Raw genomic sequence first — 15,118 nt, 5'->3', positions numbered from 1 at the left:
TTTGATCTCTGGTCCCTCTGCCTTCTCTAAATCCAGCTTGAACATCTGGAAGTTCACGGTTCACGTACTATCGAAGCCTGGCTTGGAGAACTTTGAGCATTACTTTACTAGTGTGTGAGATGAGTGCAGTTGTGTGGTAGTTTGAGCATTCTTTGGCATTGCCTTTCTTTGGGATTGGAATGAAAACTGACCTTTTCCAGTCCTGTGGCCACTGCTGAGTTTTCCAAATTGGCTGGTATATTGAGTGCAGCACTTTCACAGCATCATCTTTTAGGATTTGAAATAGCTCCACTGGAATTGCATCACCTCCACTAGCTTTGTTTGTAGTGATGCTTCCTAAGGCCCACTTGACTTCCCATTCCAGGATGTCTGGCTCTAGGTGAGTGATCACACCATCATGATTATCTGGGTCATGAAGATCTTTTTTGTACAGTTCTTCTGTGTATTCTTGCCACCTCTTCTTAATATCTTCTGCTTCTTTCAGGTCCATACCATTTCTTTCCTTTATTGTGCCCATCTTTGCATGAAATGCTCCCTTGGTATCTCTAATTTTCTTGAAGAGATCTCTAGTCTTTCCCATTCTATTGTTTTCTATTTCTTTGCACTGATCAATGAGGAAGGCTTTCTTATCTCTCCTTGCTGTTCTTTGGAACTCTCCATTTAGATGGGTGTATCTTTCATATTCTCCTTTGCCTTTCACATCTCTTCTTTCCTCAGCTATTTGTAAGGCCTCCTCAGACAACCATTTTGCTTTATGCATTTCTTTTTCTTGGGGATGGTCTTGATCACTGCTTCCTGTACAGTGTTACACACCTCCATCCATAGTTCATCAGGCACTCTATCATATCTAATCCCTTGAATCTATTTGTCACTTCCACTGTATAATTGTAAGGGATTAGGTTTGGGTCATACCTGAATGGTTTAGTGGGATTCCCTACTTCTTCAATTTAAGTCTGAATTTGATGATAAGGAGTTCATGATCTGAGCCACAGTCAGCTCCCGGTCTTGTTTTTGCTGACTGTATAGAGATTCTCCATCTTTGGCTGCAAAGAATATAATCAGTCTGATTTCAGTGTTGACCATCTGGTGATGTCCATGTTTGGAGTCTTCTGTGTTGTTGGAAAAGGGTGTTTGCTATGACCAGTGTGCTTTCTTGGCAGAATTCTATTAGCCTTTGCCCTGCTTCATTCCGCATTCCAAGGCAAAATTTCCCTGTTACTCCAGGTATTTCTTGACTTCCTACTTTGGCATTCCCTATAGGCATCCCCTTTAGGCATCCCCTATAATGAAAAGGACATCTTTTTGGGGTGTTAGTTCTAGAAAGTCTTGTAGGTCTTCATAGAGCTGTTCAACTTCAGCTTCTTTAGCATTACTGGTTGGGGCATAGACTTGGATTACTGCGATATTGAATGGTTTGCCTTGGAAACGAACAGAGATCATTCTGTCGTTTTTGAGACTGCATCCAAGTCCTGCATTTCGGACTCTTTTGTTGACCATGATGGCTACTCCATTTCTTCTAAGGGTTTCTTGCCCACAGTAGTAGATACAATAGTCATGTGAGTTAAATTCACCCATTCCAGTCCATTTTAGTTCATTGATTCCTAAAATGTAGATGTTCACTCTTGCCATCTCCTGTTGGACCACTTCCAGTTTGCCTTGATTCATGGACCTAACGTTCCAGGTTCCTATGCAGTATTGATCTTTACAGCTTCAAACCTTTCCTCCATCAGCAGTCACATCCAGAACTGGTTGTTGTTTTTGCTTTGGCTCCATCTCTTCATTCTTTCTGGAGTTATTTCTCCACTGATCTTCAGTAGCATATTGAGTACTGCTGAGCTGGGGAGTTCATCTTTCTGTGTCCTGTCTTTTTGCCTTTTCATACTGTTCATGGGGTTCTCAAGGTATACTGTTCATGGGGTTCTCTTTTGCCTCCTGCTATAAATTAATTGATCCTAGATGTGTGGGTTTACTTCTGGGCTTTTTATCCTGTTTGGTGATCTATAACTCTCTACTTGTGCCATTTATTGTTGTTGTTATTGTTCGGTCACTAAATCATGTCCAACTCTAGGCACTCCCATGGACTGCAGCAAGCCAGGTGTCCCTGTCCTTCACTATCTCCCAGAGTTTGCTCAAACTCATGTCCATTGAGTCAGTGATGCCATCCAACCATCTTATCCTGTTTCTGTTTCTCCTCTTGCCCTCAATCTTCCCCAGAATCAGGGTCTTTCCAGTGAGTTGACTCTTCTCATCAGGTGCCCAAAGTATTGGAGCTTTAGCATATTCAAGGTTGATTTCCTTTAGGATTGCCTGGTTTGATCTCCTTGATGTCCAAGGGACTCTCCAAGGGTCTTCTCCAGTACCACAGTTCAAAAGCATCGATTCTTCAGCACTCAGCCTTCCTTATGGTCCAACTCTCACATCCGTACATGACTACTGGAAAAACCATAGCTTTGACTAGATGGACTTTTGTCAGCAAAGTGGTTTCTCTGCTTTTTAATACACTGTCTAGGTTTGTTGTAGCTATTCTTCCTGAGAGCAAGCATCTTTTAATTTTGTGGCTGCAGTCACCATCTGCAGTGATTTGGAGCCCCAAAAAATAAAGTCTGTCATTATTTCCACTGTTTTCCCATCTATTCGCCATGAAGTGATGGGACCAGGTGCCATGATCGTTGTTTTTGCATGTTGAGTTTTAAGCCAGCTTTTTCACTCTGCTCTTTCACCTTCATCAAGAGGCTCTTCAGTTCCTCTTCACTTTCTGCTGTTAAAGTGGTATCATCTGCACTCCTGAGGCTGTTGATATTTCTCCCAGCAGTCTTGATTCCAGGTTGTGATTCCTCCACCCCAGCATTTTGCAGGATATGCTCTGCTTTGTAAGTCAGATCATCAGGGTGACAATATGCAGCCTTGGCATACCCCTTTCCTAACCTGGAACCAGTCCGTTGTTCCTCCTTCACTTATACCTGTTGCTCCTTGGCACGTGTGCAGGTTTCTCAGGAGGTGCGTCATGTGGGCTGAGATTCCCATCTCATTAAGAATATTCCAGTTTGTTGTGATACATACAGTCAAAGGCTTTAGCATAGTCAGAGAAGCAGAAGTAGGTGTTTTTTAAAAATTCCTTGCTTTTTCTATGATCCAGAGTATGTTGGCAATTTGAAATCTGGTTCCTCTGCCTTTTCCAGAGCCAGCTTGTACATCTCGAAGTTCTCAGTTCACATACTCTTGAAGTCTAGCTTGAAGGATTTTGAGCATAATCTAGCTGGCATGTAAAATGAGTACAATTGTACAGTAATTGTACATTCTTTGGCATTGCCTTTCTTTGGGATTGGAATGAAAACTGACATTTTCCAGTCCCGGGCCACTGCAGAGTTTTCCAAATTTGCTGGCATAATGAGTGCAGCACTTTCAGAACATCATTTTTAAGGATTTGAAATAGCTTAGCTGGAAATGTATCACCTCCACTAGCTTTGTTCATTGTAATACTTTCTAAGGCCCACGTGACTTCACACTGCAGGATGTCTAGCTCTAGGTGAGTGATCACACCATCATAGTTATCTGGGTCATTAAGAGCTTTTTCGTACAGATCTTCTGTGTAGTCTTACCACCTCTTCTTAATCTCTTCTGCTTCTGTTAGGTCCTTGCCATTTTTGTCCTTTATTGTACCTATCTTTGCATGAAATGTCTCCATTTTGCTTAAAGAGATCTCTAGTCTTTCCCATTCTGTTATTTTCCTCTATTTCTTTGCATTGCTCACTTAAGAAGGCTTTCCTATATCTCCTTATTATTCTCTGGAACTCTGCATTCAGTTGGGTATATCTTTCCCTTTCTCCTTTGCCTTTCACTTCTTTCCTCGGCTGTAAGGCCTCCTCAGACAACCATTTTGCCTTTTTGCATTTCTTTTTCTTGGGAATGGTTTTGGTCACCACCCCCTGTACAATGTCATAAACCTCCATCCATAGTTCTTCAGGCACTCTTCTACCAGATCTGGTCCCTTGAGTCTATTAATCACCTCCACTGTATAAACATAAGGGATTTGATTTAGGTCATACCTGAATATCTTACTGGTTCTCCCTACTCTATTCAGCTTGAGCCTGAATTTTGCAATAAGGAGCTTATGATCTGAACCATAGCCAGCTCCAGGTCTTGTTTTTGCTGACTGTATAGAGCTTCTCCATCTTTGGCTACAAAGAATACAATCAGTCTGATGTCAGTATTGACCATCTGGTGATGTCTGTTTGTGGAATTGCCTCTTGTGTTGCTGGAAAAGAGTGTTTTCTATGACCAGTGTATTCTCTTGGCAAAACCCTGTTAGCCTTTGCCCTGCTTCATTTTGTACTCCAAGGTCAAACTTGTCTGTAATTCCAGGTATCTCGTGGCTTCCTTCTTTCGCGCTCCAGTCCTCTATGATGAAAGTACACCTTTTTTGGTGTTCCAGTAGGTTCTGTAGGCCATCATAGAACTGTTCAGCTTCTTCAGCATCAGTGATTGGGTCATTGACTTGGACAACAGACTGGTTCCAAATAGGAAAAGGAATACATCCAGGCTGTATATTGTCACCCTGCTTATTTAACTTATATGCAGAGTACATCATGAGAAATGCTGGGCTGGAAAAAGCACAAGCTGGAATCAAGATTGCTGGGAGAAATATCAGTAATCTCAGATATGCAGATGAGACCACCCTTATGGCAGAAAGTGAAGAGGAGCTAAAAAGCTCAAGAGGAGAGTGAAAAAGTTGGCTTAAAGCTCAACATTCAGAAAATGAAGATCATGGCATCTGGTCCCATCACTTTATGGGGAATTGATGGGGAAGCCGTGGAAACAGTAGCTGACTTTATTTTGGGGGGCTCCAAAATCATTGCAGATGGTGATTGTGGCCATGAAATTAAAAAACGCTTACTCCTTGGAAGGAAATTTATGGCCAACCTAGAAAGCATATTGAAAAGGAGAGCTATTACTTTGCCAACAAAGGTCCATCTAGTCAAGGCTATGGTTTTTCCTGTGGTCATGTATGGATGTGAGAGTTGGACTATAAAGAAAGCTGAGCACCGAAGAACTGATGCTTTTGAACTTGGTGTTGGAGAAGACTCTTTAGAGTCCCTTGGACTGCAAGGAGATCCAACCAATCCATCCTAAAGGATTTAGAGATCAGTCCTGGGATTTCTTTGGAAGGACTGATGCTGAAGCTGAAACTCCAATACTTTGGCCACCTCATGCGAAGAGTTGACTCATTGGAAAAGACCCTGATGCTGGGAGGGATTGGGGGCAGGAGGAAAAGGGGACGACAGAGGATGAGATGGTTGGATGGCATCACTGACTCGATGGACATGAGTTTGAGTAAACTCCGGGAGTTGGTGATGGACAGGGAGGCCTGGAATGCTGCGATTCATGGGGTCGCAAAGAGCTGGACACGACTGAGCGACTGGACTGAACTGAACTATGATATTGAATGGTTTGCCTTGGAAGCGAGCTGAGATTATTCTAACATTTTTGAGTGACACCCAAGTACTGCATTTTGGACTCCTTTGTTGACTATGAGGGCTACTCCACTCCTTTAAGGGATTCTTGCCCACAGTTTTAGATATAATGATCATCTGAATTAAATTCACGTTTTCCCTTCCATTTTAGTTTACTGCTTTCTAAAACATCAGTGTTCAGTTTTGCCATCTTCTGTTCGACCACATTGATTTAATCTTGACTCATGGACCTAACATTTCAGGTTCCTATGCATTATTGTTCTTTATAGCATCAGACTTCACTTGTACCACCAGACGCATCCACCACTGGGCATTGTTTCCGCTTTGGCTCCACCTCTTCATTCCTTCTGGAGCTATTGCTCTACTCTTCTCCAGTAGCATATAGGGCACCTACCAAGCTGGGGAGTTCATCTCTCAGGGTCATATCTTTTGCCTTTTCATACCATTCATGATGACTGTCGCTTTATAGTATAGTCTGAAGTCAAGGAACCTTATATCTCCAGCTCTGTTTTTCTCTCAGGATTGCTTTGGCTATTTGGGGTCTTTTGTATTTCCATAATGGAAAAGGCAATGGCACCCCACTCTAGTACTCTTGCCTGGAAAATTTTGATCTTCCATTGGTGATTTGACAGGGATTGTGTTGAATCAGTAGACTGAGGTGGTATTTTGACAATATTGATTCTTCCAGTCCAGTAACATGGTTTATCTTTCCGTTTGTTGATGTCATCTTTAGATTTTTTAATCAGTATCTTCTCGTTTTTGAACTTCAGTCCTTTTGCCTACTTAGGTAGGTTTATTTTTAGGTATTCTTTATTCTTTTTGATGTATTGGTAAATGGGATTGTTTCCTTCTCCTTATCTTTAGTGGTTAGTAGGTAGACATGCAGTACTTACTGTTTACCATGTTTATAATTTTTAAATGGAAATTCATGCTAAATTCAGGCAAGCCTCCTATTGGATTGGCCAAACAGTTTGTTCATCTTTCAGAAAGCCCCAAACAAACTTTTTGGCCAACCCAGTATTATGCAGGTAGTGCTGTTCTGAGTCTCAATAGACTTTGGCACTCGGGGGAAAGATATATGCAGGTTTATAGTGGTTCTTGTATGTATGCTGTTGGTCATTTTAACATCACTGCCTGAAGTCTTCACTCAAACATCCACTTCTCAGTCATACCTTCCCTGCCTAACTTATCTAAAATGTCACCCTTCTGTAGCATTTCATATCACCTTTTTGTTTTATTTCCTTCTTAGAACTTACCATCTAACTTAGTATATGTTATGCCTACATATCTTTAATCTGACTTTCCCATTAGAAAGTAAATTTTGTGTGCCTAAGTGTGTTTCATTCAATGCTGTATCCCTAATGCCTAGAACAAGCCTGGTAAGTAGTATATATTCAGTAAATACTTGTTTTGCGAATGCATGCTAACCATAGTCACTAAAGTCTCCTGAACTCTCATTTTATTTCAAGGTAAAATTTGTCTCTTATAGTTGTGTGTTGTTTGCAATATATCATGAATTTGCATCTGAGGAAGTGATGTAAACTTGTTTTTTAAAAAATCTATTTTTGTATGTTAAATTAGAAATTTTAGTATTTGAGTAATAATTGAAATCATTTAAGAAAAACTGACAGTAAGTTTGAAATTTGGCACATGAAAACTCAGTAGATCAGGATGTTAAAGTCTTTTTTTGTACAGGTGCAAGTGGCATGAAGAAAATGATATTCTCTTCTGTGCTTTAGCTGTTTGCAAGAAAATTGCGTAAGTTAGGAGTCTTCATAATACTCTAATCTGCATTGAATTCTTTGCAACTTTCCTTGTTATTGCTTTGACACATAGGGTGCATCACTCTTCACCTCTGTTTCTACAGTTCCTTTTTAAAACAAACACTTTTTAAAATCATGTTACTTTTATTATCACTGTCACTACTTGTCGGTTGTAGTTAGCACCTGAGCAATTTTACTGACCCTTCAGAGGCACTTAAGCTGAATTTTTCCTTCTAGGATTCCTATTCTGGTAATCTTTACCCTCATTCCTTTTCTCTTATAATGAGGCTGATATTACATTTGCTAATCAAAGTATTGCTTACCACTGATGTCCAGTTTTATATGTGCTGCTACCAATTCCCATTTTTATTCAAATCTCTAAATTTCTTTTTTCCCAGATTTACAATATCTCTGACATACTTTGTTAGAAATTTTTAAAATGTGACTGCTTTTTAAATAAATTAGGTAAGATTCTGATAATGAACATTTTGAATTCCTTTTTAAAGGTACTGCATCAGTAATTCTCTAGCCACTCTCTTTGGAATCCAGCTCACAGAGGCTCATGTACCACTTCAAGATTACGAGGCCAGCAATAGCGTGACACCTAAAATGGTGGTGTTGGATGCAGGGCGTTACCAGGTAAGGAGCTGACTCTGGTGGCTGTTAGTTTCTTATCTCCTGCTCAGTGTGGTCCTGGTCCATAACAGATAACGAGCTTTCCTTTTTTGGTTCTCTCTTCTCTTAAACGTTTTTTTAATCCTTCATGGAATGTTAGTTTTTAATCCAGTTGGATTTTGCATAAGATCCTTTTCTTTCGTGGTATATTTTTTCTTTCTGTGGGACATTTGGCATTAGTCTTTATACAAAACACATTCAAACATTTATTCAAAAAAATTATATACATTTTTGAGGTAGATATTTTAAATACAAGACCTGATTCAGGATTTGATTAGAGGCTGATATAATTTCCCTATCACCTCTCTTCCCTCCTTGCTATTTACTTACTCGTAGGCCTTGCTGAGAGCATAGCAGTTAAGAGTATGGGCTCTCTAGTTAGAATTCCTGAATTTCACTTCAGGCATGATTTTTCTGCTACATATAGGCTGTGTGACTGTGAGTTATTTGAATTTTCTGTGCTGATTTCTTATCTGTAGAACAATAATAATAATAATAAGGGCTAGTAGTTGAAGGGTTGAATGTAGCAGTATACGAAAGTACTAAGAATTCTGCCTTAGAATATAGTAGATAATAAACAAGTATTATTTTAAAATAATTGATAAAATAGTGAAAGGGGAACCCCAAAATGGAATGAATGAATGATACAAATAACTATTAGTATCAATCTCAAAGGCACTACTTATGCTTAGCAAAAGCAGCAGTCTCAAAAGTTTATATACTGTATGATTCCATTTCTGTGACATTCTTGAAAATACAGATGATAATGATGGACACATGTCAGTGGCTCCCAGGGGGTGAGGGAGGGTGTGTCTGTAAAGGGATAGTGTGAGGAAGGCTTTTGAGGTGATAGGATGGCTCTGTCTCCTAATTGCAGTGGTGGTTTCACAAGTCTCTTTGTTAAAACTCAGAAATGTAAACCCTGCTAAAAGTCTGTCTTAGTCGTGTGATAATTTTAAAATCTGGACAAGACTGCTCTCTCTCTGTATTGTTGACCCTTAGCACAGTGATTCTTCACTAGGGCCCATTTTTGTGCCGTTCAGGAGACATTTGGCAACACTTAGAGACATATTTGGTTGTTACAGCTGGGAATGGGGTGCTGCTGGCATCTAGTGAGTAGATACCAGTAAGCCTGCTAAACACCTGATAATGTACAGTGAAAGAAAGTGAAAGACACTCAGTCATGTCCGACTCTTTGCGACCCCATGGACTATAGTCCATGAAATTCTCCAGGCCGAAATACTGGAGTGGGTAGCCTTTCCCTTCTCTAGGGGATCTTCCCAATCCAGGCATCAAACCCAGATCTCCTGCATTGCAGGCAGATTCTTTGCCAGCTGAGCCGCAAGGGACAGGACAGCCTTCTAAACAAAATATTACTTAGCCTAAAAATGTCAGTAGTATCCAGGATGAGAAGCCCTGCCTTGGCCCTGTCACCGCCGTCTGTGCTGAGACTACCAGGTCTAGTCTCATTGTCTCCCCTTCCATAGTTAGCATCAGTCACTATGCGAGCTCAGGACACCTAGAGCCTCGCTCATTTCCCAGACTCATCTTACTAGGCCGATTCTGTATTCAGCCCTCCCCAACTCCTGGAAAACGTGTGTCTTCTCAACCTCAGTTATCCACAAAATCTTGTATCGTCAGCCTCCTCTGGGGAAGGCCTGTTTTCCTCCTTGATTCTAACTAAAATGTGACTGTCCTCTAAAGACACTGCTTCCCTGTTAGCTCTTTAAAATGGCGACATTTTTTCCTCCTCATTCATTGTGGGCCTAGATTTGAGGTAGTTGTCCTTATTTAACTTTGTGGCCTCCAGACTTCCTAACCTAACTTCTCCCTAAAACCCCTAGGCTTTGAATCTCATGCCATTCAGGCTGATAGCCCCTTTTTGGAGTCCATAGGCCCCTGAGTTGGACATCTCCATTCTTAGAGCAACATTGAGTCAGAAGATAAAAACAGTATTGCTGTCAGAATTCTTGATTTCAGTTTCCCCACAGATCTTTCTAACAGCCTGATATTTCAGTTCCTTGACTTTCCCTTCTCCAGTGGTGCCATCTCCTGCCATCCATCAAATATATCCACTCCCATGATCATAGTCTAGGTCCCAGTGGCATCTTCCCACAATCCCAATTTCAAGCATCCTACTCTCCGACTACCACTTCTTTCTCTGGTACCTCAGCGCCAACAGCTCTTTCACCTTGACTGAGACCTTCTATGTCCCCACTCTTCAGAAGCCCTCCTTCACAAGGTCACTGCATTGCACAGCTCTGGGGTGCCATTCACACGTGGACACTGCTGCACCTTGCCCCTTTCTGTCTCCTCACCTTGCCCTTCACCTCCTTCCTTCCCTGTTCAGATTCCTTGCTGTTATTTCCACTCACTTGCACTGTCAACGCCATTGGCCTTTCATTCTTCATCATAGTTGGTTAATAAACACCAACCCAGATTAAATCAGCTTTTAACCTACTCTGTTCTTATACATTTGAAAAGAAACTACCATGCTAACTGGTATTTAATATCTATTAGCACCAACTTCAAATGAACAGTGTGTGGCATTTGTCCATTTCTCTGGTTTGATTAATCTTCCTCTCTCCTAGACAGTTATTTCGCATCTTTTCTTACTTCAAACTTCCATCATCTCTTCCTTCATCCTTGTTCTGGCTGTCGCTCCTATCCCATCCTTTTCTGAGAAAATAGAGGCAATCAAGAGGTTTTCCATGTATTCCTACCATTACATTCACCATGTACTCTGCTTTAATGCATGAATTGTCTATGTTTCTATCTAAGGCCAATCCTTTTATTTCTATATAATTCATTCTCTTACCTACCTAAGGACATGGCTCTAAAGATTTTATACTATTTCCTTCATCACTAAGGTTTCTTTCTGTTCTGAGTCATTCTTATTAGGAAACATTGTATGATCTCATATTTAAAAATAAAAACCCTTTTTTATGCTGTAATTCCCCCCTTGAAGATTTCCTTCTGCTTTCCTTTTTACAACAGTACTCCTCAAAAGTTGATCAGACATTAGAAAGTGGGTGTTAGTTTGTATTTAAGGAGTAATTTGAAGTAGATGATCCAATAATAAGAAATAAATGTTTCCCACTGTTTTTTTGTTTGTTTGTTTGTTGCTTGGTTTTTACTTATAGAAGCTAAGGGTTGAGAGTCCAGGATTCTCTCATTTCAGCTCTTCTAATGAAGAACAAAGATCAAACACACCCACTGGTAAGCATCTTATGTTTAATAAGGCACCTCAAAGTTAGGGTCTTTCTAAGATCCCAGGGTGTGGTACTTAAACAGATGTTCCAGATTGCTTTAGCTTTAGCACGTAAGAATCTTGAATTGGGAATTTTACTTGTCAAAGGCATTTCATTTGCATATGTGTGGCTTTTTATCACTTTGATAAAATTTAACTTTTCAGAATTTTGTTCAGGGCATTTAAAATAAAGCCTGTTACTCTGGTAGCAGCTGTTGTTTTATAGTTTTGATGTGAGGGTGTCTTTGGGGAAATGGGAAAGTTTAAAAAAGCTAGTGACATGAATTTTCAAATGGTCCCTGAAGAACTTCAGTTAAGGTTTCCGGGACTTAAAAAGAATGTTCAGCCTTTTGGCATTTACTCTAAGAATTATCTCCCCTTTTGATGATCTGTTTAATCATGGTTTAGTGAAAGCCGTGCAACGAAGGATGAATCAATTGAGGAAGCTGTTTATAATAAAACTGTAAAATTGCTACATTTCTTTTCTTGTATTTTTAATATCCTAGGTGACTACCCATCTGGGGTGAAAATCCCTGGCCAAAACAGCAGCGTTCGGGGAAGAGGGATTACCCGCTTACTAGAGAGCATCTCCAGTTCCTCCAGCAATATCCATAAATTCTCCAACTGTGAGACTTCAGTCTCACCTTACACATCCCCAAAACACGGATACAAATCTTTCTCTTCCTTATCTTAATGATGGTACATTTCAATTTCTGGAAAAATAACAGGGCAACTTTTCTTCTGACTATAGTCATATATTAAACAGATGACATCAATGATAAATGTCATTACTATAAAAACTACTTAATTTGTAAGGAAATTCTGTTTCGTGGATTAAAAATAATTGTGGTTGGAGAAGATCTTGGCATTTTTGCTTTTTTCTTTAGGGCTTGTTCTACTTTCTGACGGTATTATGGTAATACCATTAAAGTTTTGAGTCCTGTAATAAAACCAGCATTTTAAGAGTTGTGCTTTGGGGAATGTTATATTTTTGTATCTTTTCCTCCACAATAAAGGTATTGAATATCTGTTATGAAAGATTTTTAAATAGTTGTATTTCTTTCCATTATGATATATGAAATGGTACCCTTGAGACCACCTCTTTTTATTGCAAATATCTAAAAAAATTAGTCTTTAACAAAAATACTTTCTCTACTTAAAGTCTTTGAAACATGCTGACTTTGGCAAAAGTTGTTTGAAGAATGAGAAACCAAAAAGAGATTATGTGATTTTCTGAAAATCATATGGCTGGATAGTGACCAGATTGCAGATTTACTTGACCACAAAACCTTCTGCACATTCCAAGCAGATATATTTTGAGTCAAGAATTTGGCCTGTTTGTGACTGACTTAAACTGGCTCATGTTCTCTACTTGGGCTATTATATAGCCCTGGAGTAAAGAGATACAGTAACCCCCTTTTCTTGCAACCATAGTAAGACCATAGGTGGCAGTGGCAGAAACAGCAATCTAATTTAGGTCTGTTTGACTCAAAACCCAGGAGAATTACTTGGACTCGGGTTTTTCTTAATAGCCGTATTCTCCTTTACTACTGAATACCTACATTGTGGAGACACACACACACATTTACAGAAATATACACACACAGCTTGTAAAGTTCTTAATAACCACTCTGAAGAAGGTGATACTTCCACTCCATCTTACACACACAGGTGGCACAGTGGTAAAGAATCTGCCTGCCAGTGCAGGAAACAAAAGAGATGCAGGTTTGATCCCAGGGTGGGGAAGATCCCCTGGAGAAGGAAATGGCAACCCACTCTAGTATACTTGCCTGGAAAACTCTATGGACCGAGGAGCCTGGTGGGCTACAGTCCATGGAGCCTCAAAGAGTCAGACACGACCCTAAGTGAGAGCACACACATGCCAACTCAGAGATTCAGGTCATGTAGCTACTCTGTGGAAAAAATGTTAACCATGTCTGCCTCCAAAGACCATGTTACCCATATCCTCACTGTGTTTACCTCCTTTTCTTCTGTCTCTGATATCAGATCTTTAAACAAGGAACAGTTATTGAATGTAACTTTATATGTTGCATTTCCTACTAGCAGATTGGTTTTTAAATCTTTATAAGCTATGAGACCATTTTATCTCTCTTCCAAATCAGCATGACAGTAACTGAGTTCAGTCGCTCAGTCATGGCTGACTGTGACCCCATGGACTGCAGGGCGCCTGGCCTCCTTGCCTCTCACCATCTCCCAGAGCTCGCTCACACTCAAGTCCACTGAGTCAGGGAGCCATCCGACCTCCTTGTCCTCTCCCCCCTTCTCCTCCTGCCTTCAGTCTTTCCCAGCATCAGGGTCTTTTCCAAGGAGTAGGCCCTTCTCATCAAGTTGTCAAAGTATTGGAGCTTCAGCATCAGCTTCTAGTGAATATTCAGGGTTGACTTCCTTTAGAATTGACTGCTTTACTCTCTTTGTAGTTCAAGGGACTCTCAAGAGTCTTCTCCAAACCCATAATTTGAAAGTGTCAGTTCTTGGCTGCTCAGACTTCTTTATGGTCCAACTCTCAGATCCATACATGACTACTGGAAAAACCATAGCTTTGACTAGGTGTCTGTTGGCAAAGTAATGTCACTGTTTTTTAATACATTGTCTAAGTTGGTCATAGCTTTGCTTCCAAGGGGCAAACGTCTTAATTTCATGGCTGCAGTCACAATCCACAATGATTTTGGAGCCCAAGAAAATAAAAGCTGTCACTGTTTGCATTGTTTCACTATCCATTTGTCATGAAGTGATGGGACCAGCTGCCATGATCTTCGTTTTTTAAATGTTCAGATTTAAATCAGCTTTTTCACTCTCTTCTTTCACCTTCATCAAGAGGCTCTTTAGTTCCTTCACTTTCTGCCATAAGGGTGGTGTCATCTGCATATCTGAGGTTACTGATATTTCTCCTGGCAATCTTGATTCCAGCTTGTGCTTCATCCAGCCTGGCATTTCTCATGATGTACTCTGCATATAAGCTAAATCAGGGTGACAGTATATAGCTGACATACTCGTTTTGCAATTTGTAACTGGTCCATTGTTCCATGTCCAGTTCTAACTACTGGATTCTCGATGTGCATACAGATTTCTTAAGAGGCAGGTTAGGTGGTCTGGGATTCCCATCTCTTAAGAATTTTCCACAGTTTGTTGTGATCCACACAGTCAAAGGCTTTATTGTAGTCAATGAAGCAGAAGTACATGTTTTTCTGGAATTATCTTGCTTTTTCTGTAATCCGAAGGATGTTGGCAATTTGATCTCTGATTCCTCTGCCTTTTCTAAATCCATCTTGTATATCTGGAGGTTCTGGGTTCATGTACTGTTGAAGCCTAGCTTGGAGAATTTTGAGCATTACTTTGCCAGCATGTGAAGTGAGTGCAATTTTGCAGTAGTTTGAACATACTTTGGCATTGCCCTTTGGGATTGAAATGAAAACTGACCATTTACAGTCCTGTGGCCACTGCTGAGTTTTCCAAATTTGCTGGGATACTAAGTGCAGCACTTTAACAGCATCATCTTTTAGGATTTGAAATAGCTCAGCTGGAATTCCATCACTTCCACTAGCTTTTGTTCATAGTGATGCTAAGGCTCTCTTGACTTCACACTTTCCAGGATGTCTGGCTCTAGGTAAATGATCACACCATTATGTTTGTGTCATTAAGGTCTTTTTTGTACAGTCTTCTGTGTTTTCTTACAACCTCTTCTTAATCTCTTCTGTTAGGTCCATATCATTTCGGTCCTTTATTGAGCCCATATTTGTATGACATGTTCCCTTGGTATCTCTAATTTTCTTAAAGAGATCTCAGGTCTTTCCCATTCTGTTGTTTTCGTCTATTTCTTTGCATTGTTCACTTTAGGAAGAATTTTTTATCACTCTTTGCTATTCTTTGGAATTCTGCATTCAGATGGGTTTATCTTTGCTTTTCTCCTTTGCCTTTCACTTCTTTTCTCAGCTACTTGT

The 15,118-nt window shown here is 40.2% G+C and overlaps 1 protein-coding gene across 2 annotated transcripts in view; it reads left to right on the top strand.

The window, feature by feature from the left end:
* The window catches only part of MAEL (maelstrom spermatogenic transposon silencer), a 54,192-nt gene extending 42,001 nt beyond the window's left edge, over window positions 1-12,191 (top strand). For both annotated transcript variants that reach the window (XM_040229960.1, XM_040229959.1), the window contains 4 exons: window positions 7,167-7,229; window positions 7,741-7,873; window positions 11,053-11,128; window positions 11,666-12,191. In XM_040229960.1, coding sequence (XP_040085894.1) covers window positions 7,167-7,229; window positions 7,741-7,873; window positions 11,053-11,128; window positions 11,666-11,853 — 460 coding nt within the window. In that variant the 3' untranslated portion in view covers window positions 11,854-12,191. The remainder of the gene's footprint in view (window positions 1-7,166; window positions 7,230-7,740; window positions 7,874-11,052; window positions 11,129-11,665) is intronic.
* The last annotated feature ends 2,927 nt before the right edge of the window (window positions 12,192-15,118 follow it).

Source organism: Oryx dammah, unplaced genomic scaffold (assembly GCF_014754425.2).
Source record: "Oryx dammah isolate SB20612 unplaced genomic scaffold, SCBI_Odam_1.1 HiC_scaffold_28, whole genome shotgun sequence".
NCBI lineage: Eukaryota > Metazoa > Chordata > Mammalia > Artiodactyla > Bovidae > Oryx > Oryx dammah.
This window is presented reverse-complemented; position numbering and strand designations above follow the sequence as displayed.